Source organism: Bombina bombina, chromosome 4 (genome assembly GCF_027579735.1).
Source record: "Bombina bombina isolate aBomBom1 chromosome 4, aBomBom1.pri, whole genome shotgun sequence".
Lineage (NCBI taxonomy): Eukaryota > Metazoa > Chordata > Amphibia > Anura > Bombinatoridae > Bombina > Bombina bombina.
This window is the reverse complement of record NC_069502.1, coordinates 664,618,578-664,645,336: the sequence shown is the minus strand read 5'-3', so window position 1 is coordinate 664,645,336 and position 26,759 is coordinate 664,618,578. Positions and strand designations below refer to the sequence as shown.

The 26,759-nt window shown below is 39.7% G+C and overlaps 1 protein-coding gene across 1 annotated transcript in view; it reads right to left on the bottom strand.

Annotated features, from left to right (window-relative positions):
* Nucleotides 1-26,759, bottom strand: part of TBC1D32 (TBC1 domain family member 32) — a 695,824-nt gene that overhangs the window by 389,120 nt on the left and 279,945 nt on the right. The window contains exon 16 of the mRNA XM_053710787.1: nt 20,082-20,206. Coding sequence (XP_053566762.1) covers nt 20,082-20,206 — 125 coding nt within the window. The remainder of the gene's footprint in view (nt 1-20,081; nt 20,207-26,759) is intronic.

Here is a 26,759-nt window from a genome sequence, read left to right as displayed (position 1 = left end):
GGCAGAAGTATTCATCCGATTCAGCATCTTCTATCTTCATCCTTCCGGCGAGAAGCGGGTCCATCTTCAAGACATCTGACGCGGAGCATCCTCTTCGCAGACGACTACCCGACGAATGAAGGTTCCTTTAAGTGATGTCATCCAAGATGGCGTCCCTTAGATTCCTATTGGCTGATAGAATTCTATCAGCCAATCAGAATTAAGGTAGAAAAAATCCTATTGGCTGATACAATCAGCCAATAGGATTGAACTTCAATCCTATTGGCTGATTGGAACGGCCAATAGAATGTGAGCTCAATCCTATTGGCTGTTCCAATCAGCCAATAGGATTGAAGTTCAATCCTATTGGCTGATTGCATCAGCCAATAGGATTTTTTCTACCTTAATTCCGATTGGCTGATAGAATTCTATCAGCCAATCGGAATCTAAGGGACGACATCACTTAAAGGAACCTTCATTAGTCGGGTAGTCGTCGGCCGAAGAGGATGCTCCGCGTCGGATGTCTTGAAGATGGAACCGCTCTGCGCCGAAAGGATGAAGATAGAAGATGCCGTCTGGAGGACCACTTCTGCCCGGCTTGGATGAAGACGTCTCCCGGTAAGTCGATCTTCAGGGGGTTAGTGTTAGGTTTTTTAAGGGTGTATTGGGTGGGTTTTATTTTTAGGTTAGGGCTTTGGGCCGCAAAAGAGCTAACTGCCTTTTTAAGGGCAATGCCCATCAAAATGCCCTTTTCAGGGCAATGGGGAGCTTAGGTTTTTTAGTTAGTATTTTTTGGGGGGTTGTTTGTGTGGGTGGTGGGTTTTACTGTTGGGGGGGTTGTTTGTATTTTTTTTTTACAGGTAAAAGAGCTGATTACTTTTAAGGGCTATTGGTAGTTTAGTTTAGGCTAGGGTTTTTTTTAATTTTGGGGGGGCTTTTTTATTTTGATAGGGTTATTAGATTAGGTGTAATTAGTTTAAATTTCTGTAATTTGTTTATTATTTGCTGTAATTTAGTGTTTGTTTTAGTTGTACTTTAGATAATTGTATATAATTTAGTTAATTGTATGTAATTTATTCAATTGTATTTAATTGTAGTGTAGTGTTAGGTGTTATTGTAACTTAGGTTAGGTTTTATTTTACAGGTACTTTTGTATTTATTTTATCTATAAAATAAACCCTAAGCTAGCTACAATATAACTAATAACTATTAACTATTTAATAACTATTGTACCTAGTTAAAATAAATACAAACTTGCCTGTAAAATAAAAATAAATCCTAAAATGGCTACAATGTAACTATTAGTTATATTGTAGCTAGCTTAGGGTTTATTTTATAGGTATTTAGTTTTAAATAGGAATAATGTAGTTAATGATAGTAATTTTATTTATATTTAATTAAATAAGATTTAACTTAGGGGGTGTTAGGGTTAGACTTAGGCTTAGGGGTTAATAAATGTAATATAGTGGCGGCGACATTGGGGGCGGCAGATTAGGGGTTAATAACATAATGTAGGTGGTGGAGACATTGGGGACGGCAGATTAGGGGTTAATAACATAATGTAGGTGGCGGCGGTGTTGGGGGTGGCAGCTTAGGGGTTAATAAGTATAATGTAGGTGGCGGCAGTGTCGGGGGCGGCAGATAAGGAGTGTTTAGACTCGGGGTACATGTTAGGGTGTTAAGTGTAAAAATAACTTTATTCTCCCATAGGCATCAATAGGATAGTGGGCAGCAGTGAACATGAGCTTTCGCTGCTTTCAGACTCCCATTGATTCCTATGGCATCCGCCGGCGGATTGAAAACCAGGTACGCTGGGCCGGAATAGTGCCGAGCGTACCTGGTAGAAATTTGTTAACTTTCAAAAGTAGTTAGATAGTGCCGAATTTGCATTCGAAACATCTGTAATGACGTAAGCATCGATCTGTGTTGGACTGAGACCGGCGGATCATATGTTACGTCACAAAATTCTACTCTTGCCGTTCTGTAGGGTTCGATAAATAAGGGGAATCAGGCTTGCCACAATTACGCTGTGGAATTCCAGCATATTTGCGGTTAACGGGTTGATAAATAGGCCCCCTAGTCTGGGCTGTTAGAGATTGCGGCGGCAGTGGCTATGCAACTCATCTCTAACTTCCCCCCAGTTACCTGGGTAAGGCAGTCACAGCTCTGCTGCTATATTTTGAGCACTGGTGAAAGTTTATCAACATCTAATCAGCTGACTATTTTCAAAGATATCCAGACATACTTTTTGGCACACTTTTTCTTGAGCAGGTGTTCTGGTAAGAGGGCGAACTTTGGAAAAGAGAGAACCATCTCACTTCCTGTGACGTTACATCAGCTGTTTCACAAATTCTGGACCTAATGCGCATGCGTGCCAGTGTCATCACATACCTGGCCACATACGTAACTGGTAAAATATTTAGAACTGTGAAATTCCAGAACCCTTTCTAGAGCGCAAGCGTGGGATTTTGTATCATAAATGGTGCGCTCATGGAAAGCTGTTTATTAGGCTCCTCGGCAATATTCGGAACTCTACCCCTCACTGCAACTACTCTCATTACTACTACTACTCTAAAGCCGAGTCTCTGTGCTCGTGCATGACAAACAGCTGTTCTCTTTGTTAATCAACCAATAGATTTACTGCTGCAACAAATGTTTGCTCCCTTCAATGTCATTGTGTTTCATACACGAGCACGGAGACTCAGCTTTAGAGTAGTAGTAGTGATGGGAGTAGTTGCAGTGGGGGGCGGAGTTCTGAATATTGCCTAATAATCAGCTTTCTATGAGTGCACCATTTATGATACAAAATCCCACGCATGCGCTCTAGAAGAATTTCACAGCCAGGTATGGCCAGGTATTTGATGACGCTGGCACGCATGCGCATTAGGTCCAAAATTTGTATAACAGCTGATGTAACGTCACAGGAAGTGACATGGTTTGCTCTTTCCCAAAGTTCGCCCTCACCAGAACACCGGCTTAGAGAACACCTTGACAAGTATTCATCTAACCCCACTTTTAATATGGCGTCAGCCACTGAAAGAATTATCCTACAAGTGGAGTGGAGATAATACTTAATTAGCATTTCTACAAGCTCCACTCCGTGTTTGCAGTGGAATAGAACTCTCTGATTTGAGACTGTAGTCCCCCTCAAAAGGCGATACAGCCTCAGACACAGTGCTCTTTAGAGTGTCTGCCCTCCTTTATGTCAGACTAGCGGCCCCCAGCACTATATGTCCAATATTGAGATAAGCACTGTAGCTTCTAATTTTGTTTTTGACAATTAATGTTCAGTCCAACTCTCAGCAGCAACTAGTTGACCTGAGAAACAAAGTCGCACAATTCAACAACAGAAGACAATCACCAGCCTGTCCCGCTATTATTGTTCCCGAGAAAAAGATCCAGCAGTCTGGAGATGGCAGATCTGAAGTGCGAGAGACCGCGCTACCAACTAATATTACTCAGCTCAGGAAATTCACTAAAACTAATTATAATACTGTAAGAAATTAACAACGTTGTGACAAAAATAAATTAACTTGTTAAAATTTGATTTATCTATTAACTGATAAACAATATGAGAATGTTATGTTTTATCAAGTCAGATGTCACTTTTCCTTAAAGGGACATAAAACCCAAACATGTTCTTTTATGATTCAGATAAATATTCAATTTTAAACAACTTTCAAATGTACTTCTATTACCAATTTTTATTTGTTTTCTTGGTATCCTTTGTTGAAAAGCAGTAAAGTAAGTTTAGACGTGTGCACATGTCTGAAGCACTATGGCAGCAGTTTTGGGACAATATTATACATTAGCAAGAGCACTAGGTGGCTTCACTATTTCCTGTTATGTTGTGTTCCAGACATGTGACCGCTACCTATCTAGATATCTCTTTAACAAAGAATAACATGAAAATTAAGTAATAAGTGAATAAGTAAATTAGAAACTTTTTTTAAATTGTTTTCTGACTCATGAAAGAAATATTCTGGATTTTTTGTTTCTTTAATCTATTTCTTTTTGCTGAATGTTTACATAATTGACAATTTACTTTTTATATTTTGTATACTTTTTCTCAATTTTTATTTATTATGTAAAAAGTTTATGATATTTTGATACATTTGATTATCCATGTGTGGGATTTTTCAACCCTGATTATCCATCACTGCTGGGGTACTAAAGCACTAATTGTACAATTTTAAGTGCCATTTTATGTGACATATGTTTTATTACATGTTATTACATTACACAATGATAGGCTTTTTCTGTGTACTTATTTTTACACAAGACAACCTTCAAATCTATAGTAATTGGAATCTGTCCGTTCATTACAAATTATTATGGTTTGTTAACAACAAATTATAATCGTTTAGCATATTTTCATTTTTCAGCATGAACTTTGGAATCATAGCAAAGTTGCCCAATATCATTAGATCTTGTATAAACTAAAATAAAATTAAACGGATTATAGATCCGTACCAAATGTAATCTTACCTTTAATGTCAAAACTAATTGTTCTTAGAAAACTGGAATCAGACTAGTTTTTGACCATAATTCTATGGCTAAGGATAAGAAAAAGAATACGGCTAGGATTGTGCTTAAAGGGATATGAAACTCAATTTTTTTCTTTCAGATAGAGCATGCAATTTTAAGCAACTTTTTTAATTTACTCCTATTATCAATTTTTCTTCATTCTCTTGGTATCTTTATTTGAAAAAAGCAGGAATGTAAGCTTAGGAGCAGGCCTGTTTTTTTAGTTCCGCACCCTGGGTAGCGCTTTCTGATTAGTGGCTACATTTCTCACAATTACAATATAAAGCAATTATTTTCTCAGCTATGTCTCATGCTGCTGATGAAATGGCCATAAGAGACTTAAAGGGACATAATATTCATATGCTAAATCACTTGAAACTGATACAGTATAACTGTAAAAAGCTGACAGGAAAATATCCCCTGAGCATCTCTATGTAAAAAAAGAAGATATTTTACCTCACAATCTCCTCAGCTCAGCAGAGTAAGTGCTGTGTAAAAAGTTATACTCAGTTGCAACCCAGCTGCAGGTAAAAAAAATAAAAAATGAAGAAATGAACAGCAGCCAATCAGCATCAGCAGTGCTGAGGTCGTGAACTCTTATACTGTGATCTCATGAGATTTCACTTAACTCTCATGAGATTTCATAGTAAACTTCCTTACACTGAATAGTGAAATAACATGAGAGTGCACGAGGCTCAACCCTTCAGCTGTCCCGGGACAGACATACTGATTTGCTGCTTAGAAGTCCTTTACAATGGGATGTGGCTACTGACAAACTTTTGAGGTAAAATATCTTTCTTTTTTGCATAGAGATGTTCAGGTGATATTTTCTAGTCAGCTTTTTACAGCTATACTGCATCACTTTAAGTGTTTAAACATTTGGGTATTATGGCCCTTTAAATAGAGAAATGCATTACTTAAGGCAGGGATGGCCAACTAATGCCGCATGCACCAAAAGTGGCACATTGCAAGATTAGAAGTGGCACATTGCACACTGAGAAGAAATCTAAAATTAAGCAATTATTTTTTACTGATTTTATTTCATGTACATCTTTTTATGAATGTCATCTATTTTCACATTTATTTGTTTTCAGTTAAAAAATAACAGTTGGCAAGACTAGGAACAAATTTCAGTGAACACCCACACTGCCTTTATGCATTGCTATATATTCACTATACATAGTGATCTGCCCTTATCAGTTGCACAAAGAAGGACTTTCTACAGGAGTCATTACATAAGTGTGCACGTTTGATACTTGTTTGATCCTGAGGCGCCAAACACCAATAGTGGCTGCATTGCGTTGCAGGTTTTTACTAGTCCGTTTACAATTGACACTAGTGCGGTAGAGGAGTGCTTCGCTCTTTTTGCAAAAGAAAATGAGCAAAAGAAAAGCAGAAAGTGATAGTAAGCACCAATTTAAAGGATAGTGGGAAAATGAGTTCTAATTTAATGCGGGTATATCAGGAAAACCGTTGTGCGTGAAAACACTCTCTTCAATAATAGAAGATATGATTTTAATAGACACTATAAAAAACATGACGCGGAAATGGAAGAAAAACAGAAGTTACTGCTTTGGTCTGCATCACAGAAAGAGTATGTGATTTAAAAAAAGGATGAGATAAAAAGAAGACAAAATATATTTGTTAAAAGAAGTTGTGAAAGTTTGGCAATGACTGAAGTGTCCTACGACATTGCCTTTGCCTTTGCTTTGGCTAGAAAAGAGAAGCCTTTCTCTGATGGAGAAGAAATTGTTAAGCCTGGTGTTCAAATATTTGCAAGATGTCTTGGTGATAACAATATTGAAAGAAAAGTAGACAAAATGCCTCTGTCAAGGCAAACAGTTATAAGGTGCACAAAAACATAATTTATGTAAGAACTTACCTGATCAATTCATTTCTTTCATATTGGTAAGAGTCCATGAGCTAGTGACGTATGGAATATACAATCCTACCAGGAGGGGCAAAGTTCCCTAAACCTCAAAATGCCTATAAATACACTCCTCACCACACCCAAAATTCAGTTTGACGAATAGCCAAGTAGTGGGGTGATAGAAAAAGGAGTAAAGAGCATCAAAAAAAGGAACTGAAAATAATTGTGCTTTATACAAAAAATCATAACCACCATAAAAAGGGTGGGTCTCATGGACTCTTGCCAATATGAAAGAAATGAATTTATCAGGTAAGTTCTTACATAAATTGTGTTTTCTTTCATGTAACTGGCAAGAGTCCATGAGCTAGTGACGTATGGGCTAGTAATACCCAAGATGTGGAACTCCACAGAAGAGTCACTAGAGAGGGAGGGATAAAAAATAATAACAGCCATTTTCCGCTGAAAAAAATGAAATCCACAACACAAAAAAATAAGTTTTTCTCATAATTGAAAAGAAAAAAACTTAAAACAAAAGCAGAGGAATCAAACTGAAACAGCTGCCTGAATAACTTTTCTACCACAAACTGCTTCCAAAGAGGCAAATACATCAAAACGGTAGAATTTAGTAATTGTATGCAAAGAAGACCAAGTTGCTGCTTTGCAAATCTGATCAACTGAAGCTTCATTCTTAAAAGCCCATGAAGTGGAGACTGATCTAGTAGAATGAGCTGTGATTCTCTGAGGCGGGGCCTGACCCGACTCCAAATAAGCCTGATGAATCAAAAGCTTTAACCAAGATGCCAAGGAACTGTCAGAAGCTTTCTGACTTTTCATAGAGCCAGAAAAGACAACAAATAGACTAGAAGTCTTCCTGAAATCTTTAGCAGCATCAACATAATATTTAAAAGCTCTTACAACATCCAGAGAATGTAAGGATCTCTCCAAAGAATTCTTAGGATTAGGACACAAAGAGGGAATAACAATTTCCCTATTAATGTTGTTAGAATTCACAACCTTAGGTAGAAATTTAAATGAAGTCCGCAAAACTGCCTTATCCTGATGGAAAATCAGAAAAGGAGACTCACAAGAAAGAGCAGATAATTCGGAAACTCTTCTAGCAGAAGAGATGGCCAAAAGGAACAACACTTTCCAAGAAAGTAGTTAAATGTCCAAAGAATGGCTCAAAAGGAGGAGCCTGTAAAACCTTTAAAACCAAATTAAGACTCCAAGGAGGAGAGATTGATTTAATGGCAGGCTTGATACGGACCAAAACCTGTACAAAACAGTGAATATCAGAAAGTTTAGCAATCTTTCTGTGAAATAAAACAGAAAGAGCAGAGATTTGTCCCTTCAAGGAACTTGCAGACAAACCTTTATCCAAACTATCCCGAAGAAACTGTAAAATTCTAGGAATTCTAAAAGAATGCCAGGAGAAATTATGAGAAGAACACCATGAAATATAAGTCTTCCAAACTCGATAATAAATCTTCCTAGAGACAGATTTACAAGCCTGTAACATAGTATCAATCACTGAGTCAGAGAAACCTCCATGACTAAGCACTAAGCGTTCAATTTCCATACCTTCAAATTTAATGATTTGAGATCCTGATAGAAAAACGGCCCTTTAGACAGAAGGTCTGGTCTTAAAGGAAGTGGCCAAGGTTGGCAACTGGACATCTGGACATGATCCGCATACCAGAACCTGTGAGGCCATGCTGGTGCTACCAGAAACACAAACAATCGTTCCATGATGATCTTCGAGATCACTCTTGGAAGAAGAACTAGAGGTGGGAAAATATAAGCAGGTTAGTAAAACCAAGGAACTGCTAACGCATCCACCAACTCCGCCTGAGGATCCCTGGACCTGGACAGGTACCTGGGAAGTTTCTTGTTTAGATGTGAAGCCATCAGATCTATTTCTGGAAGGCCCCACATCTGAACAATCTGAAAAAAACACATCTGGATGGAGCGACCACTCCCTCGGATGTAAAGTCTGATGGCTGAGAAAATCCGCTTCCCAATTGTCTACACCTCAGATATGTACCGCAGAAATTAGACAAGAGCTGGATTCTGCCCAAGAAAGTATCTGAGATACTTCTTTTACAGCTAGGGGACTGTGAGTGAGTCCCACCCTGATGATTTACATATGCCACAGTTGTGAAATTGTCTGTCTGAAAACAAATGAACGGTTCTCTCTTCAACAGAGGCCAAACCTGAAGAGCCCTGAAAATAACACGGAGTTCTAAAATATTGATTGGTAACCTTGCCTCTTGAGATTTCCAAACCCCTTGTGCTGTCAGAGATCCCCAGACAGCTCCCAAACCTGAAAGACTTGCATCTGTTGTGATCACAGTCCAGGATGGACGAACAAAAGAGGCCCCTTGAACTATATGATGGTGATCTAACCACCAACTCAGAGAGAGTCGAACATTGGGATATAAGGATATTAATTGTTATAACTTTGTATAATCCCTACACCATTGATTCAGCATACAAAGCTGGAGAGGTCTCATATGAAAATGAGCAAAGGGGATCGCATCCGATGCTGCAGTCATGAGACCTAAAACTTCCATGCACATAGCTACTTAAGGAAATGATTGAGACTAAAGGTTCCAACAAGCTGAAACCAATTTTATTTGTCTCTTGTCTGTTAGAGACAGAGTCATGGACACTGAATCTATCTGGAGACCTAAATAGGTGACCCTGGTCTGAGGAATCAAGGAACTTTTTGGTAAATTCATCCTCCAACCATGTTTTTGAAGAAACAACACTAGTTGATTTGTGTGAGATTCGGCAGAATGTAAAGACTGAGCTAGTACCAAGATATTGTCCAAATTCTTGGAGCTGACTCTAGGCCAAATGGAAGAGCGACAAATTGGTAATGCTTGTCTAGAAAAGAGAATCTCAGAAACCGTGGTCTGGATGAATAGGAATATGAAAATATGCATCCTGTAGGTCTATCGTGGACATATAATGACCTTGCTGAACAAAAGGCAGAATAGTCCCTTATAGTAACCATCTTGAAAGTTGGCACTCTTACAAAACAATTCAAAATTTTCAGATCCAGAACATGCCTGAATAAATTTTCTTTCTTTGGGACAATGAACAGATTTGAATAAAACCCCAGACCCTGTTCCTGAAACGAACTGGTATGATTACCCGTGAAAGCTCTAGATCTGAAACACACTTCAGAAAAGCCTGAGTCTTCACTGGATTTGCTGGGACGTGTGAGAGAAAAAATCTTCTCACAGGAGGTCTTACTCTGAATCCTATTCGATACCCTTGGAGACAATACTCTGAATCCATTGATTTTGGACAGAATCTGCCCAAATGGCTTGGAAACATTTTAATCTGCCCACCAGCTGAGCTGGAATGAGGGCCTTACCTTCATGCAGACTTGGGGGCTGGCTTTGGTTTCTTAAATGGCTTGGATTTATTCCAACTGAAGAAGGTTTCCAATTGGAACCAGATTCTTTGGGGGAAGGATTGGCTTTCTGTTCATTATTCTGTCGAAAAGAAAGAAAACAATTAGAAGATTTAGATTTACCCTTAGATCTCTTATCTTGAGGTAAAAAAATTCCCTTCCCCCCAGTGACAGTTGAAATAATCGAATCCAACTGAGAACCAAACAAATTGTTACCTTGGAAAGAAAGAGATAGTAATCTAGACGTAGATACCATGTCAGCATTCCAATATTTGAGCCACAAAGCTCTTCTAGCTAAAATAGCTAAAGATATAGATCTAACATCAATTTTGATGATATCAAAAATAGCATCACAGATAAAATGATTAGCATGTTGAAGCAATCGAACAATGCTAGACAAATCAGGGTCTGTTTCCTGTTGCGCTAAGCTTTCCAACCAAAGGGTGGATGCAGCTGCAACATCAGCCATAGAAATGGCAGGCCTGAGAAGATAGCCAGAATATAAATAAGCCTTCCTTAGATAAGATTCAAGTTTCCTATCTAAAGGGTCCTTAAAGTAAGTATTATCTTCCATAGGGATAGTAGTACGTTTGGCAAGAGTAGAAATAGCCCCATTTACTTTGGGGATTTTTTCCCAAAACTCCAATTGAACTGCTGGCAAAGGATACATTTTTTTTAAACCTAGAAGAAGGAATAAAAGAAGTATCAGGCCTATTCCATTCCTTTGAAATCATATCAGAAATATCATCAGGAACTGGAAAAACCTCTGGAGTATCCACAGGAGGTTTATAAAAAGAATTTAAATGTTTACTAGTTTTAGTATCAAGAGGACTAGTTTCCTCAATATCCAAAGTAATCACCTCTTAACAAAGAATGAATATACTCCATCTTAAAGAGATAAGAAGATTTGTCAGTGTCAATGTCTGATGTAAGATCTTCTGAATCAGATAGATCCTCATCAGAGGAGGATAATTCAGTATGTTGTCAGACATTTGAAATTTCATCAACTTTATGAGAAGTTTTAAAAGACCTTTTACATTTATTAGAAGGCGGAAATGAAGACAAAGCCTTCTGAATCCCATCAGCAATAAAATCTTTTATATTCACAGGGATATCATGTACATTAGATGTTGAAGGAACAGGCATTGTACTAGTACTGATGGATACATTCTCTGCATGTAAAAGATTATAATGACAACTATTACATAGCACAGCTGGAGATATAATCTTTGCTAACTTACAACAGATACACTTATCTTTGGTAGAACTTATCAGCCAGCAGGAATCAAACAGTGGTTTCTGAGACAGGATCAGATTGAGACATCTTGCAAATGTAAGAGAAAAAAACAACATATAAAGCAAAATTATCAATTTCCTTATATGGCAGTTTCAGGAAAGGAAAAAATGCAAACAGCATAGCCCTCTGAGCATAGAAAAAGGCAAGGGGCATATAGGAAGTGGGGTTTAAATAAATAAATTATTTGGCGCCAAGTATGATGCAAAACGCAAAAATGAAATTTGTTGGTGCTAACAACATACGGAAATGACGCAACTCGCGTCATGGCAGACGCAACTTTGTGCAAGGAAACCTGGCGTCAACTAAGACGACGAAAATGACTTATTTGCGTCACCGAACGTACATTCGCGCCAAAAAAAATCTCGCGCCAAGAATGATGCAATAAATATCAGCATTTTGCAGCCTCGCAAAGCTTATTTTGCCCACGAAAATTAATGAAAACAGTCAATTTCGAAGAAAAGACTATACCCCAGGTAAGAAAAAAATAACTTCCTAAATATGTTTTTCCCAATTTTGAAACTGATAGTCTGAAAAAGGAAATATACATAAACCTGACTCATGGCAAATATAAGTACAATACATATACTTAGAACTTTACATTAATACATAAAGTGCCAAACCATTGCTGAGAGTGTCTTAAGTAATGAAAATATACTTACCGAAAGACACCCATCCACATATAGCAGATAGCCAAACCAGTACTGGTAGAGGTAATGGAATATGAGAGTATATCGTTGATTTGAAAAGGGAGGTAGGAGATGAATCTCTACGAATCTCTATGACCGATAACAGAGAACCTATGAAAAGATTTCCCACCAGGAAAACCATAGAATTCAAAAGGTGATACTCCCTTCACATCCCTCTGAAATTCACTGTACTCTGAGAGGAATCAGGCTTTAAAATGCTGAGAAGCACATATCACAGAAGAAAATCAAGCACAAACTTACTTCACCACCTCCATAGGGAGGCAAAGTTTCTAAAACTGAATTGTGGTGTGGTGAGTGGTGTATTTATAGGCATTTTGAGGTTTGGGAAACTTTTCCCCTCCTGGTAGGATTGTATATCCCATATGTCATTAGCTCATGGACTCTTGTCAATTACATGAAAGAAAAATGTTCCCAAATTAGATCTGAGCAACTGAAATACCTTAGTCATGCTTGCACTTTCTTTTTTTTAGCTTTGGACAAATCTGCTGACATATGTGATGTAGTCCAGTTAAGCATTTTAATAAGACGAATTGATGATAATTTTAACATCTAAATCTGCAAGAAGATTCTAGGTAAACTCATCAGTGTTTGTACTGACGGAGCAACGTCAATGATAGGTAAAGCAGCTGGGACTGCAACTTTGCTTAAAAACAAAATGTATGCTTACCTGATAAAGAGCACCACAGCAGACCTGTTAAATATCTCCTCCCTTCCCTCCCACTCCAGTCATTCAACTGATGTAAAGGACAGAAAGGAAGAAACAAGGTGCAGAGGTGTCTGAAGTTTATAGCATACTAACAACCTGTCTAAATAACAGGGCGGGACGTGGACTCATCGTGTCAAGAAAGAAAGAAATTTATCAGGTAAGCATGAATTTTGTTTTCTTTCAAATGACACAATGAATCCACGGATCATCATTAATTACTGTTGGGAATCAATACCCAAGCTAGAGTACACAGATAAGGGAGAGACAAGACAGGAAACCTAAACGGAAGTCACCACTGCTTGAAAAAAAAAAAAATGTCTCCCAAAAGTGGCCTCAGTCGAGGCAAAAGAGTCCAATTTATAGAAGTTTGAAAAAGTGTGAAGAGAGGACCAGGTTGCAGGCTTGCAAATCTGTTCCATAAAGGTTTCATTTTGAATGCCCAGGAAGAGGGAACAACACTCGCAGAAAGAGCCGTTACTCCATCGGGAGGCTGCTGTCCAGCAGTTTCATAGGCAAAGCAAATGCAGCCACAAAGTAAAAGAAGTAGCCGTAGCTTTCTGTCCCTTAGGTGAAACAGAAGACTGACGAAAATCCTTAGTCACCTGTAAAAAGAATCTTAGTACACGTACCGCGTCCAAATTGTGTAGAAGCCGTTCCTCCTGAAAAGAAGGATTAGGACACAAGGAAGGAACAACAATCTCCTGATTAATGTTCCGGTCTGAAACTACTTTAGAGAGAAACCCTAAGTGAGTACGTAAACACACCTTATCCGACAAAAAATAAGGTAAGGAGACTCATACTGTATTGCCAAGAGCTCTGAAAACTCTACGAGCAGATGAAATAGCAACAAGAAATAAAACTTTCCAAGATAACAACTTAATATCTAAGGAAAGCAGCAGCTCAAACGGAGCCCCTTGAAGAACTTTAAAAATTAAATAAGACTCCAAGAAGGAGTAACTGGTTTGAATACAGGCCTGATCCTGACCAAGGCCTGACCAAACGATTGTATGTCTGTGATCCACCAGACTTTTAAGGAGCACCATAGACAAGGCAACTATTTGACCCCTTCTCCAAACCTTCTTGGAGAAAGGACCTAAGTCTAAGAATCCAAACTCCACTTGAAGAGTAGCCCTTGGATTCACACCAGTATAAATATTTACACCATATCTTATGGTAAGCATTCCTAGTCACAGGATTACAGCCTGAATCATGATCTCAGTGACTGATTCCAAAAATCCATATTGGATAAAAAAAAAATGTTCATCTACAAGTAGTCAGCTTCAGAGAAACTAGACTTGGATGAAAGAAGGGTCCTTGAAATAGAAGGTCCTTCCTCAACGGAAGTCTCCAAGGTGGAAGAGGTGACAAGTCCACCAGGACTGTATACTAAATCCTGCGAGGCCACGCCGCTCTAAAGAGGACCACCTACACCCTCTCCTGCTTAATGCGAGCCATAACTCGAGGGAGATAAGCAAACGGATTAAATAGGTATACAAGACTGAAAATCCAAGGTACCACCAGAGCGTCAATTAGTACAGCCTGAGGGTTCCTTGACCTTGACCTGTACCTCAGAAGCTTGGCATTCTGTCGAGAAGCTATGAGATCCAATTCTAACTGACCCCCATTGAGAATCAGGATGGAAAAACACTTTCAGATGGAGTTCCCACTCCCTTGGGAGAAAGATCTGCCTATTAATGAAGTTTGTCTCCCAGATGTCCACTTCTGGAATGTGGATTGCCGACAGACAGCAAATGTGGGTCTCAGCCCACTGAATGATCTTGGCTACCTCTGTCACGGCCAAAGAAATCCAGGTTCCTCCCTGACGTTGATGTAAGCCATTGAGGTTATATTGTCCGACTGGAATCTGATGAACCAGGCCAAAGCTAACTGAGGCCAGGCCAGAAAGGGATTAAATATTGCTCTCAATTCCAGATTGTTGATGGGTAGAACAGACTCCAACTGTGTCCATTGCTCCTCAGCCCAAAAGGTTGGCCTCTGTTGTCACAATCACCCAGGGAGAACTGCGAAAGCAGGTGCCCTGGGAGAGAAGATCCTGAGATAACCACCAAAGAAGGAAATCCCTTGTCCCCTGCTCAGCTGTAACCGCAGAGACAAATCCTCATACTCTCCATTCCACTACCTGAGTATGCTTTAACTGCCGAGTTCTGAGATGGAACCGGGCGAACGGGATGATATCCAATGCCGCTATCATCAGCCCATCAGCACAGGGCCACTGATGGCCGAAGAGAGGACTGAAGTGTTAGGCAAGAATCGAAAATCTTTGATTTCCTGACTACTATCAGACTTAATTGATGAGGAAAGGAATATAGATCTCCTAAGAAAACTATTCCAAATATTCCTTCCATGCGTGAGACCGCGGGAAAGATAACCCTATTTCCGTTGATCTTGCATATTGAAAGGAAGGCACCTGAACCAGGAATTCGTCCAGATAAGTTGCCAATGCCATGCCCCGCAATTGGAGCACCACCAGCAGGGATCCTAGAACCCTTGAGAAAATTCTGGGAGCTGTGGCAAGGCCGAATGAAAGAACCACAAACTGGAAGTGTTTGTCTAGAAAAAACACGCCTTGTGGGTGGGAACATGCAAGTAAGCGTCCTTTAAATCCACTGTGGTCATAAACTGACCCTCTTGGACAAGGGAAGAATGGAACTAATAGATTCCATCTTGAAGGACGTAATTCTGAAAAACTTGTTTAGACTCTAGAGATCTAAACATTGGTCTGAAGGCTCCCTCCTTCTTGGGAACCCCGAACAGAATGGAATACCAGACTTTGTTCCTGCAATAGAACAGGGACTATCACTCCCAGATCGGAGAGGTTCCATACATAGTGTAAGAACGCCTCTCTTTTTCTGCAGATAATCTTGAAAGCAGAAACCTACCCCATGGAGAAAAAGTCTTGGACCCTAGTTTGTATCCCTGGGACACACTGTCCTCCCGGATCGGGGGCAGGCCCTCATGCTGTCTTTGATTCACCAGCAGGCTTCTTGAATTGCTTTCCCCTATTCCAAGACTGACTGAGTCTCCAGGAAGGCTTAGACTGCTCCTGCTTGGAATAAGGAGTGGAAGGATTTCCTTTGAAATTTCAGAAGTAATGAAAATACTCTGATGTCCTTTTTGTTTATTTCTCTTATCCTGAGGGAGGGAATGTCCCTTACCTCCCGTAATATCAGAAAGTATCTCTGTCAAACCAGGTCCAAAAAAGGTCTTATTCTTGTAAGGAATCGCCAAAAGTTTAGACTTAGATGAGGCATCTGCAGACCAATATTTTGACCATAACGCTCTGTGGGCCAAAATGGCAAAGCCTGAAATCTTAGCTCTCGGCTTAATAACCTGAAGGGAAGCATCTGTAAAAAGGGAGTTGGCTAACTTAAGTGCCTTTATCCTATCCTGGATTTCTTCCCTGGGCACCATTGCCAAGACTCCTTGATACAGTCTGCTATAGGATCTTTTTTTTTTTTTTTATAAGAAATGGAGAAAAGGGGATACCCAGTTTCTCCCATTCCTTCGCAATCATCTCTGTAGCCCTATCAGGTACAGGAATTACTTCTACCATAGAGGGCACAGCTTTGTATAGTTTACTTATTAGGAATGACTACACCGGTAATGTCGGAGTCGTCCAGGGTAGCAAAAACCTCTTTAAGTAACAAATGGAGGTGTTTAAGCTTCACCTAAAAGAAACAACTTCAGTATCAGATAAAGGTATTACACAGATTGAGTCTGAGATTCCCCCTTATGTACTACCAAAGTATCTTCCTCTTCAAGCTTCAGGGAAGAAACATTTGGAATAGCTACTACTGTATCAGCAACGTTATTTGCTGATTAAATACATTTCCTCAAGCGCTTTCCCTGCAGCATGGGAAAGGCAGACAATTCATCAGAAACAGCCTATGTGCATTAGAGAAGCGATGTCTTGCAAAATAACTCCAGATGGAGTTTGAGAGGAAGCACAGGGCACTGCGTGTGTGGGCTATAAAAATTTTCGACACTTTGAGGAGAAATTTGCGGTATATATTGAGCATTGTCAATAGCCTCCTGAACAGCATCCAACTTAGCAGGAGTTGGCTCAGAAAAGAAAAATATGTTTTCCCGATAATTATAGTTCTCTCACAACATAAGGAAAATAAAAAAGGGATTGGTGGTTACATATTTGTATCACAAACATAAGGAGACACTTAGCAGGACCTCTTTGTCCATTCTGACTCACACATGGATGATTAATGAAATAAAAGATGATTAATGAAATAAAAATTAACACAGAAAAAACGTTAATCTCTCTTTAAATTTTAAAATGTAACTTTTTTATTTATGTGTGCAGAAATGGCTAAATAGGTACACAACTACTGCAGAACCCCTATGCACCTTAGCATAACTTTTGCTGAGGTGCCTACCAGCCCTTCTGACACTGGATACATTCACAGTAAAAAATCCAGATTCAGCTGTATCGCTGTCCGGTTCTATGTACAAGCACTCTGATTAAAACCCTCTGTCCCTTTCGAAAATCAGAAGTGTTAGGAAAGTGGTGCACAACTCAAATTGGCGCCACACATAGCTCCGCCCATCGTGGGCATTTCAATAGTAATCTCCCGGTCGCCATTTTGCTATACAAACACTCTGTGAAGTTAAACTACCGTGAGAATAACCAGACTGACCAGCTTCAGCATCCTAGGCAGCTGCTTAGCCCGTGTGTCACAGATATCAGTGAAACCACCTCACTCAAATGTCGCCTGAAGTACTGCCTATCGTGGGCGTGCCATTAAGTAATCTCCCGGTCTGTTTTTATATAGTTATGAAACCGCCAGGAGATGTGGCTCACATATAAAATTAAATTCAGCCCCAGTGCCTGCGTCCATAATGTCCCCTAAGTCTCTAGGAGAATCTATACCTCTTTCATAAAGAGCCTAATTTCAATGAGGTCTGATCCAAATAAAAAATAAAGTGCCCAACCTTTTTCTGAGTTTTCTTTCTACCCCCAGAAATAAAGCCAGCACTTACCTCATCTTCTGCCTGACAGCAAGGCAGTTCCCAGGTTTGAGAGGTCCTCTCCCTCACATGGACCTGTGAAATAAACGAAGTCCTGAGTAAAGATCCCTCAGGTTTTCAGGATAAGGGCAGCACCAGTATATGTGAGGCGCAGTGAGAATTATGTCCCACCAGTTCACATTGCTCTACTGAAGAGACTGATATGGACTATGGCTACACCCTAGAACAAAGCAGCACAATCTTGTACAACTTTTAAAAATAATAAACTCTTGATTGAAGTATCTTTCTAACACTTAATTTACCCCCTCCTTGCTCTTAACGTAGGCAAAGAGAATGACTGGAGTGGGAGGGAAGGGAGGAGATATTTAACAGCTCTGCTGTGGTGCTCTTTGCCGCCTCCTGCTGGGCAGGAGTGGTATTCCCAACAGTAATTAATGATGATCCATGGACTCATCGTATCATTAGAAATAAAACCTTTTTAGGTTGTCCTCTACTAAAATATCACTGCATTATACACAAAGAGTTACTGTGTGGAAAAACTTTAAATTTGCAGCATGTTATGCTACCGGTTGTGAAATGTGTGAATAAAATTAGAGCAAGGGGATTGAACTGAAGAGAATTCAGAAACAATTGTGAATTGTAAGATTTGGAAAATGGTGATCTTATCCTTCAATGTGAGGGGTGCTGGCTTTCTAGAGGACAGGTTCTCAATAGATTTTGGAGAATGAAAAATAGTGTTCATAATTTTCTAGAAGAGAGGAACGAGCTACCTGAGGAAAGAGCCCTCTTATGTGATAACAAATGGCTATTTAATTTATCATTTTTAGTTGATGTTACCAGCCATCTCAATAATCTAAATTTGAAACTGCAGGACAAGAAAAAATAGTTTCCTAGCTTAGTAAAATATAGTGCAAGATTAAGTTAAAAATGTTTACCTATCAGTTAAAAAATGAGGATTTGAGCAAGTTTCCACATTTAAAAGAACAGAGTAAATGTTCTGAAGATAATGGCAATTTTACAGAATATATTGAAAAAAACATATTATCGCAAGAGTCAATTGAAAGTCGTTTTAGTGATTTTGCTAAAGAAGAAGACTGCATAATCACATTTATAAACCCATTTTCAATTAGTGAATAAAAAATCCTGACCATGTCTAGTAACATAGAAATACAGCTTATTGATCAGAAAACAAATTCATTATTAAAAATAAAATGTGATGAGCTTCTCTCAGTCCCAAATGCTTGTGACATAATTAATTTTTGGCGATGATTACCCCGTGAACATTTTCCAGAACTAAGAAAATGTGCCCAGAGTTATATCTGTCATTTTGGAACAATGTACAGATGCCAACAAGCATTTCATAGATGCAATTGATTAATAACAAAATGATGTAGCAATTGACAGATTTAAAGAATTCTCTGCTGCTCTTAGTAACTAATTTAACTCCAAAACATTACAAGGTTGGCGAAACCAAAGTAGACTCAAAAGTTTCATTAAAATAAGTATGTTTATCTTGTCTTTAAATTAAATAATTTTAAGGTGATTAAGGCTGATTTAAGGTGTAATTGTTTTGGTTTTATGATATAAATAATTTATGTAACATCGCTTGGTTGTAAACAATGCTGTTGTGAATAAAACTTGGTGCATAACATTACAAATAGTAGTGAATATTTTACTATAGTATAGATGTATACATTTCTTTAATTGGCTATTATAAGCAAAAATGCATTTAAATTGAAAGTTAGCATAACTCTCATAGCAACTTTTTGTGCCATACCATAGCAAACATTTAGGGCTCGATTACAAGTTGAGTGAAAAATATCACTTCCACGAATGGATATTTGCACTCCACCAAATGTGCGCTGGTATTACAAGTTAGGTGCAATACAAACGTGACCTTCGCAAGGTCGTGTTCGCATTGCACGGAAGCTTCCATAGGCTCCAATGGGAGCATCGTTCTGATACCGTCATACAAGGCACAGAACCTAAGCTCAGCTACGGCGGTAAGTCGTGCAGCGTTGGGCAACAAATTTAAATATATATGTATATGCTTAAATACATATATATTTATGTGTTTATACACATATTAACACATAAATATATATGTTTATAAGCATATACATATATATTTACAGGGAACACACAGTTCCCATAGACCACAATTTACAGTCACTTTTCAGTGCCATTTTTTTCTCTAACACACCGCACCCGTCAACTTTAACCTCTTAAAACTGCTTTAATAAAGATTCTACTATTGTAATGGCTGGTTATTTATTGTTCGCCCGTAAACAGGCAAATTGGCCCGTTTATGGGCGAGCAATAAATTAGCTCTCCGCTTGTAATCTGTCTCTTAATGTTTTCATAAACCTTGTGTACATTATAACTTTATTCTAGGGACTTTTTTATTTTTCACTTGGTACCTACCCATTGGTGTTTTTACAGGAATCTAAGAAAGAACCTTCAGATCATATGGATATTATTTTTTAAATGTAATGTCCTTTAAAGAATATCTCATTTAAAATTAGATAAAAAATGGTGGCTATCACAAGGGTAAAATTAAAAAAACATACCTGTCTTTTGTGCTCTCTACATTTTCCCCATAAAGAAGAATAGAAAGTCCTCCTTCAACAGTTGCAATTCTTGCTAAAATATCAGCAATATATGTCAAAGCAATTTCATCACAGTTCTGATGAATCTGCAAACACAAAAATGGTAAATCTTAAAAAAAACTAAATTTATGCTTACCTGATAAATGTATTTCTTTATTGACACGATGAGTCCACGGATCATCTAATTACTATTGTGATATATCACTCCTGCCCAGCAGGAGGCGGCAAAGAGCACCATAGCAAAGCTGTTAAATATAACCTCCCTTCCCTCCCATCCCAGTCATTCGACCGAAGTAAAGGAGAGAAAGGAAGTAACAAGCTGCAGAGGTGTCTGAAGTTTATACTAACACAATGTCTAAAGAACAGGGTGGGCCGTGGACTCATTGTGTCAAGAAATAAATAAATTTATCAGGTAAGCATACATTTTGTTTTCTTTCTAATTACACGATGAGTCCACGGATCATCTAATTACTATTGGGAATCAATACCCAAGCTAGAGTACACAGATGATAAGGGAGAGACAAGACAGGGAACCTAAATGGAAGGCACCACTGCTTGAAGAACCTGTCTCCCAAAAGCGGCCTCAGCTGAGGCAAAAGTGTCAAATTTATAGAATTTTGAAAAAGTGTGAAGAGAGGACCAATTTGCAGCCTTGCAAATCTGTTCCACAGAAGCTTCATTTTTGAATGCCCATGAGGAAGAAACAGCCCTCGTGGATTGAGCCGTAACTTTCTCTGGAGGCTGCTGTCCAGCAGTTTCATAGGCAAAATGTATCATACTCTTCAGCCACAAAGAAAGAGAAGTAGCCGTAGCTTTCTGTCCCTTACGTTTTCCAGAAAAAAACACAAACAAAGCAGAAGACTGACGAAAATCCTTAGTCGCCTGTAAATAGAATTTTAGTGCACATACCACGTCCAAATTGTGTAGAAGCCGTTCCTCCTGAAAAGAAGGATTAGTACACAAAGAAGGAACAAATATCTCCTGATTAATGTTCCGGTCAGAAACTACTTTAGGAAGAAACCCTAATTTAGTACGTAAAACTACCTTATCCGAATGAAAAATAAAAGTAAGACTCATACTGTAATGCCGAGAGCTCCGACACTTAACGAGCAGAATAAATAGCAACAAGAAACAAAACTTTCCAAGATAACAACTTAATATCTAAGGAATGCATAGGCTCAAACGGAGCCCCTTGAAGAACCTTAAGAACTAAATTAAGACTCCAGGGAGGAGTAACTGGTTTGAACACAGGCCTGATCCTGACCAAGGCCTGACAAAAGGATTGCACGTCTGGTACGTCCGCCAGACGTTTATGCAACAAAATAGACAAGGCAAGTATTTGACCCCTTAGGGAACTTGCTGATAATCTTTTCTCCAAACCCTCTTGGAGAAAAGACAGAATTCTAGGAATCCTAACTCTACTCCAAGAGTAGCCTTTGGATTCACACCAAGATAGATATTTTCGCCATATTTTGTGGTAAATCTTTCTAGTCACAGGTTTACGAGTCTGAATCATGGTCTCAATAACCAAGCAGTCAGCTTCAGCTTCTGGATGAAGGAAGGGCCCTTGAAGAAGAAGGTACTTCCTCAATGGAAGTCTCCAAGGTGGAAGAGATGACATGTCCACCAGATCTGCGGATCACCGACGCCTTCTCCTGCTTGATTTTGAGCAATGACCTGAGGAAGAAGAGCGAAAGGAGGAAAAAGGAATGCAAGACTGAAATTCCAAGGTACCGCCAGGGCGTCTATCAGTACCGCCTGAGGGTCCCTTGACTTTGACCCGTACTTTGGAAGCTTGGCATTCTGCCGAGATGCTATGAGATCCAATTCTGGCTGACCCCATTTAAGAATCAGGCTGGAAAACACTTCCGGATAGCGTTCCCACTCTCCCCCAGGTGAAAGGTCTGCCTGCTCAGTTAGTCCGCCTCCCAGTTGTCCACCCCTGGGATGTGGATTGTCGACAGACAGCAATTGTGGGTCTCCACCCACCAAATTATCTTGGCTACCTCTGTCATAGCTAAGGAACTCAGTGTTCCTCCCTGATGGTTGATGTAAGCCACTGAAATTATGTTGTCCGACTGGAACCTGATGAACTGGGCCAAGGTTAACTGGGGCCAGGCCAGAAGAGCATTGAAGATTGCTCTCAGCTCCAAAATGTTTATGTGTTTATGGGCAGAACAGACTCCGACTGAGTCCAAGTTCTCTGTGCCTTTAGAGAGCCTCAGATTGCTCCCCATCCCAGAAGGCTGGCGTCTGTTGTCACAATCACCCAAGAGGGTCTGCGAAAGCAGGTTCCCTGGGAGAGATGATCCTGAGACAACCACCAAAGAAGGGTATCCCTTGTCTCCTGCTCCAGCTATATTCGCGGAGACAGGTCCATATAATTTCCGTTCCACTGACTGAGCATGTTTAACTGCAGAGGTCTGAGGTGGAAACGGGCGAACGGGATGATGTCCATCGCCGCTACCATCAGACCGATTACCTCCATGCACTGAGCCACTGATGGCCGAGGAGAGGACTGAAGAGCTAGGCAAGTATTGAAAATCCTTTATTTCATGACATCTGTCAGAAAGATCTTCATTGATAAGGAATCTATTATGGTTCCCATGAAAGTGACCCTTGTATTTGGAACTAATAAGTTATTTTCCAAATTTACCTTCCATCCATGAGATCGCAGGAAAGATAACAACATTTCTGTGTGGGATCTTGCTTATTGAAAGAATGGCACCTGGACCAGGATGTCATCCAGAAAAGGCGCCACTGCAATGCCCCATAATCGGAGAACCGCCAACAGAGATCCCAGAACCTTTGAAAAAATTCTGGTAGCTGTGGCAAGGCCGAAAGGAAGAGCCACAAACTGGAAATGTTTGTCTAGAAATGCAAACCTTAGAAACTTGTGATGATCCCTGTGGATGGGAACATGCAGGTACGCGTCCTTTAAATCCATTATTGTCATAAATGGACCCTCCTGGACCAAAGGGAGAATGGAATGAATAGTTTCCATTTTGAAGGACGGTACCCTGAGGACTTTTGAGATCTAAAATTGGTCTAAAGGTTCCCTCCTTTTTGGGAACCACAAACAGATTGGAATAGAACCCCAGACCCCGTTCCTGCATGGGAACAGGAACTATCACTCCCAGGTAAGAGAGGTCCTGTACCCAGTGTAAGAACGCCTCTCTTTTTGTCTGGTCTACAGATAATCTTGAAAGCAGAAACCTGCCCCTGGGAGGAAAATTCTTGAACTCTAGTTTGTATCCCTGGGACACTATGTCCACCGCCCAGGGATCCTGAACATCTCAAACCCAAGCCTGAGTGAAGAAGGAAAGTCTACCCCCACAAGATCTGGTCCCGGATTGGGGGCAGACCCTTCATGCTGATTTAGATTCCATAATAGGCTTTTTGGTTTGTTTTCCCTTGTTCCAAGACTGATTGGGTCTCCAGGAAGGCTTGGACTGCTCCTGCTTGGAAGTAGAAGTGGAAGTATTTCCCTTGAAATTTTGAAAGGAACGAAAATTACTCTGACATCCCTTTTGCTTGTTTCTCTTATCCTGAGGGAGAAAATTACCCTTTCCTCCCGTAATATCAGAGATTATTTACGTCAAACCCGGCCCAAACATGGTCTTTCCCTTGTAAGGAATCACTAAAACATTAGACTTAGATGACACATCTGCAGACCCAAGGTTTTAACCTTAAAGCTCTGTGGGCTAGTACAGCAAAACCTGAAATTGTTGCTCCCAGTTTGATAACCTGTAACAAGCATCTGTAATAAAATAATTAGCCAAATTGAGGACTTTTATCCTATCCTGGATCTCATCAAGGGGAGTGTCAGTCCTAATAGCATCAGACAACACATCAAACCAATAAGCCGCCGCACTAGTGACGGTAGCAATGCACACTGCAGGTTGCCACTGTAAACCCTGGTGTACATACATCTTTTTGAGTAACCCCTCTAATTTTTTGTCCATAGGATCCTTAAAGGCACAACTATCCTCTATGGGGATGGTAGTTCTCTTGGCCAGAGTGGAAATTGCCCCTTCCACCTTGGGTACTGTTTGCCAAGACTCCTTAATAGAGTCCGCTATGGGAAACAAGTAAGAAAAAAATGAGCTGCACTTGCGGAGATAAAAAGTAAAAAAAACTGAACTTTATTAGTATACCTTAAAAACAAGGTACATAGAGGCTAGCACAATGAACATCCTAACATGTTTCGTGCCTATGCTCGGCACTTACTCATAGGGCTATGGGAAACATCTTTTTAAATATAGGGGATGGAGAAAAAGGGATACCCGGTCTCTCCCATTCCTTAGCAATGATCTCAGTAGCTCGATCTGGTACAGGAAAACCTCCACCAAGGAAGGTACATCAAAATATTGATTTCTTAGGATTAACTATGACCATGGAGTTGCAGTCATCCAATGTAGCTAAAACCTCCTTGAGTAATAGATGGAAGTGTTCTAGCTTAAATCTGAAAGATACAACTTCAGTTTTATCAGGAGGAATTACACTATCAGAATCTGAGATTTCACCCTCAGATGCTACCGAAGTATCCTCCTCCTCAGGCTTCTGTGAGGGGGCATTTGAAATAGCAACAACTGCGTCAGTAACCTTGCTTACTGAAAGTTTATTTTTCCTCTTGCGCTTTCCCTGCAACATGGGAAAAGCAGACAACGCATCAGAGACTGCAGAGGACAAGAGGGAAGCAATGTCTTGCAGCGTAACTCCAGGAGGAGTTAAAGAGGAAGCGCAGGGAACTGCATGTGTGGGCGGTAAAAGTTGGGACGCTTGAGGAGAAAGCTGCGTCATATACTGAACATTATAATTAGACTCCTGAACAGCATCCGCCTTAGAAAATGTTGGCTCAGAAAAAAGTCTCTCTCTGTAATTTAAAGTTCTCTCAATACATGTGGAACAGAAAGGGATTGGTGGTTCCACATTGGCATCAAAACATAATGAACAAGTGACATTTTGCAGGGCCTCTTGGTCCATTCTGAATCACAATAGATCAAAATATCAAATAAAAACTTAATTTTTTTAATAAAAATTAAAACAGAAAAAAACTTCACTGTCTCTTTAAATTTTAAAACATAACATTTTTTACTTCTGCAACAAGGTAACAGATAATAATACAAAAAGTTTTCAGATGACCTCTACACCTCAGCTTAGCTCTGCTGAGGTGCCTACCTGCCCTGCTGCACCGGAGGAATTCCCTTTTATTAGTAGAGCAATCCGGACTCTCTGGACTCTCCGGTCTCTTACAGTAAAAACAACAGTCCGGAATAGGCTGAGTAAACGTTTCCCTGCGTCTGAACACCAGCTACTACACAGTTCCAATCCGGAAGTGCAGGGTAAAAAAGGTGCGCAACAGTAAATGCTGCCTCAGCTAGTCCCCCCCATCATTTTAAACAAATACTCTACTGGTCGGAAAAAATGTCTTACAGCAAACCGCCACGAGATGAGAACACTGCACAAAGTATGAACCCCTTAACTAATCTCCTGGTCGGTAAAGGTCTCTTACAAGCAAACCACCGGGAGAAGTGAAAAACACACAACATATGAGCCATGAACTCCTCAGCCCCAGTTATGAGTAGCCCCAGTGCCTGCTATAAATAAAACTGTTTATGGAATATGTTCCCACAAACCTATAGAGGAAGCTCTGTGTCCCAATAAATAAAGTGCCTAATTTTTCTCCAGAAAAAATAAAGCAGCACTTACCTCAAAGCTCTGCCAGGCAGCAAGGCAGCTCACTAGGTTTGAGAGGTCCTCTCCCTCCCATGGACCTGTGGAAAGAGAAAAAAGACTGAGTAATCTTACTCAGGCTTTCAGTAGTAGGGCAGCATAAACTACATGGGAGGCGCAGTGAGAATTATGTCCCACAAGTTTGCATTGCTCTAAAGACACCACTGCTCTACTGAAGAGATTGATATGGACTACGGCTACACCCTAGAACAAAGCAGCACAATCTTGCACCACTTAAAAAAAAAAAACTTTACCACTTCCTTGCTCTAACATAGGCAAAGAGAATGACTGGGGTGGGAGAGAAGGGAGGTGATATTTAACAGCTTTGCTGTGGTGCTCTTTGCCGCCTCCTGCTGGGCAGGAATGATATATCCCAATAGTAATTAGATGATCCGTGGACTCATTGTGTCATTAGAAAGAAATATATATATACACACACACACATATATATATATATATATATATATATATATATTCCTTTACATTTTTTACTTTACATTTTCCTGATATACTTTGTGAAAAAGCATACCTAGGTAGGCTGAGGAGCAGCAATGCACTATTGGTAGATAGGTGGTGATTAGTGGTTATACAAATATGCCTCTTTTCATTGGCTCACCAGATGTGTTCAGCTAGGTCCCAGTAGTGCACTGCCACTGTGGAGAGGACTTTAACTCCTGCAATTAGGTTAAAAAGATAGTTTAAACACAGTTATATGCAAGCAATAGCGCAATAATAAAATGCTCTAAAGAATTCTCTTTGCACTTTTATGTCCTGTAAGGGATGGGAAACTGTTCATAATTAATCAATAGTTCAAATATTAGCAGTTTATATCACAGTTTTGCTTAGTAGAAAACAAATATACACATTAAAGATACACATTATTCAGTATGCATACATATATTC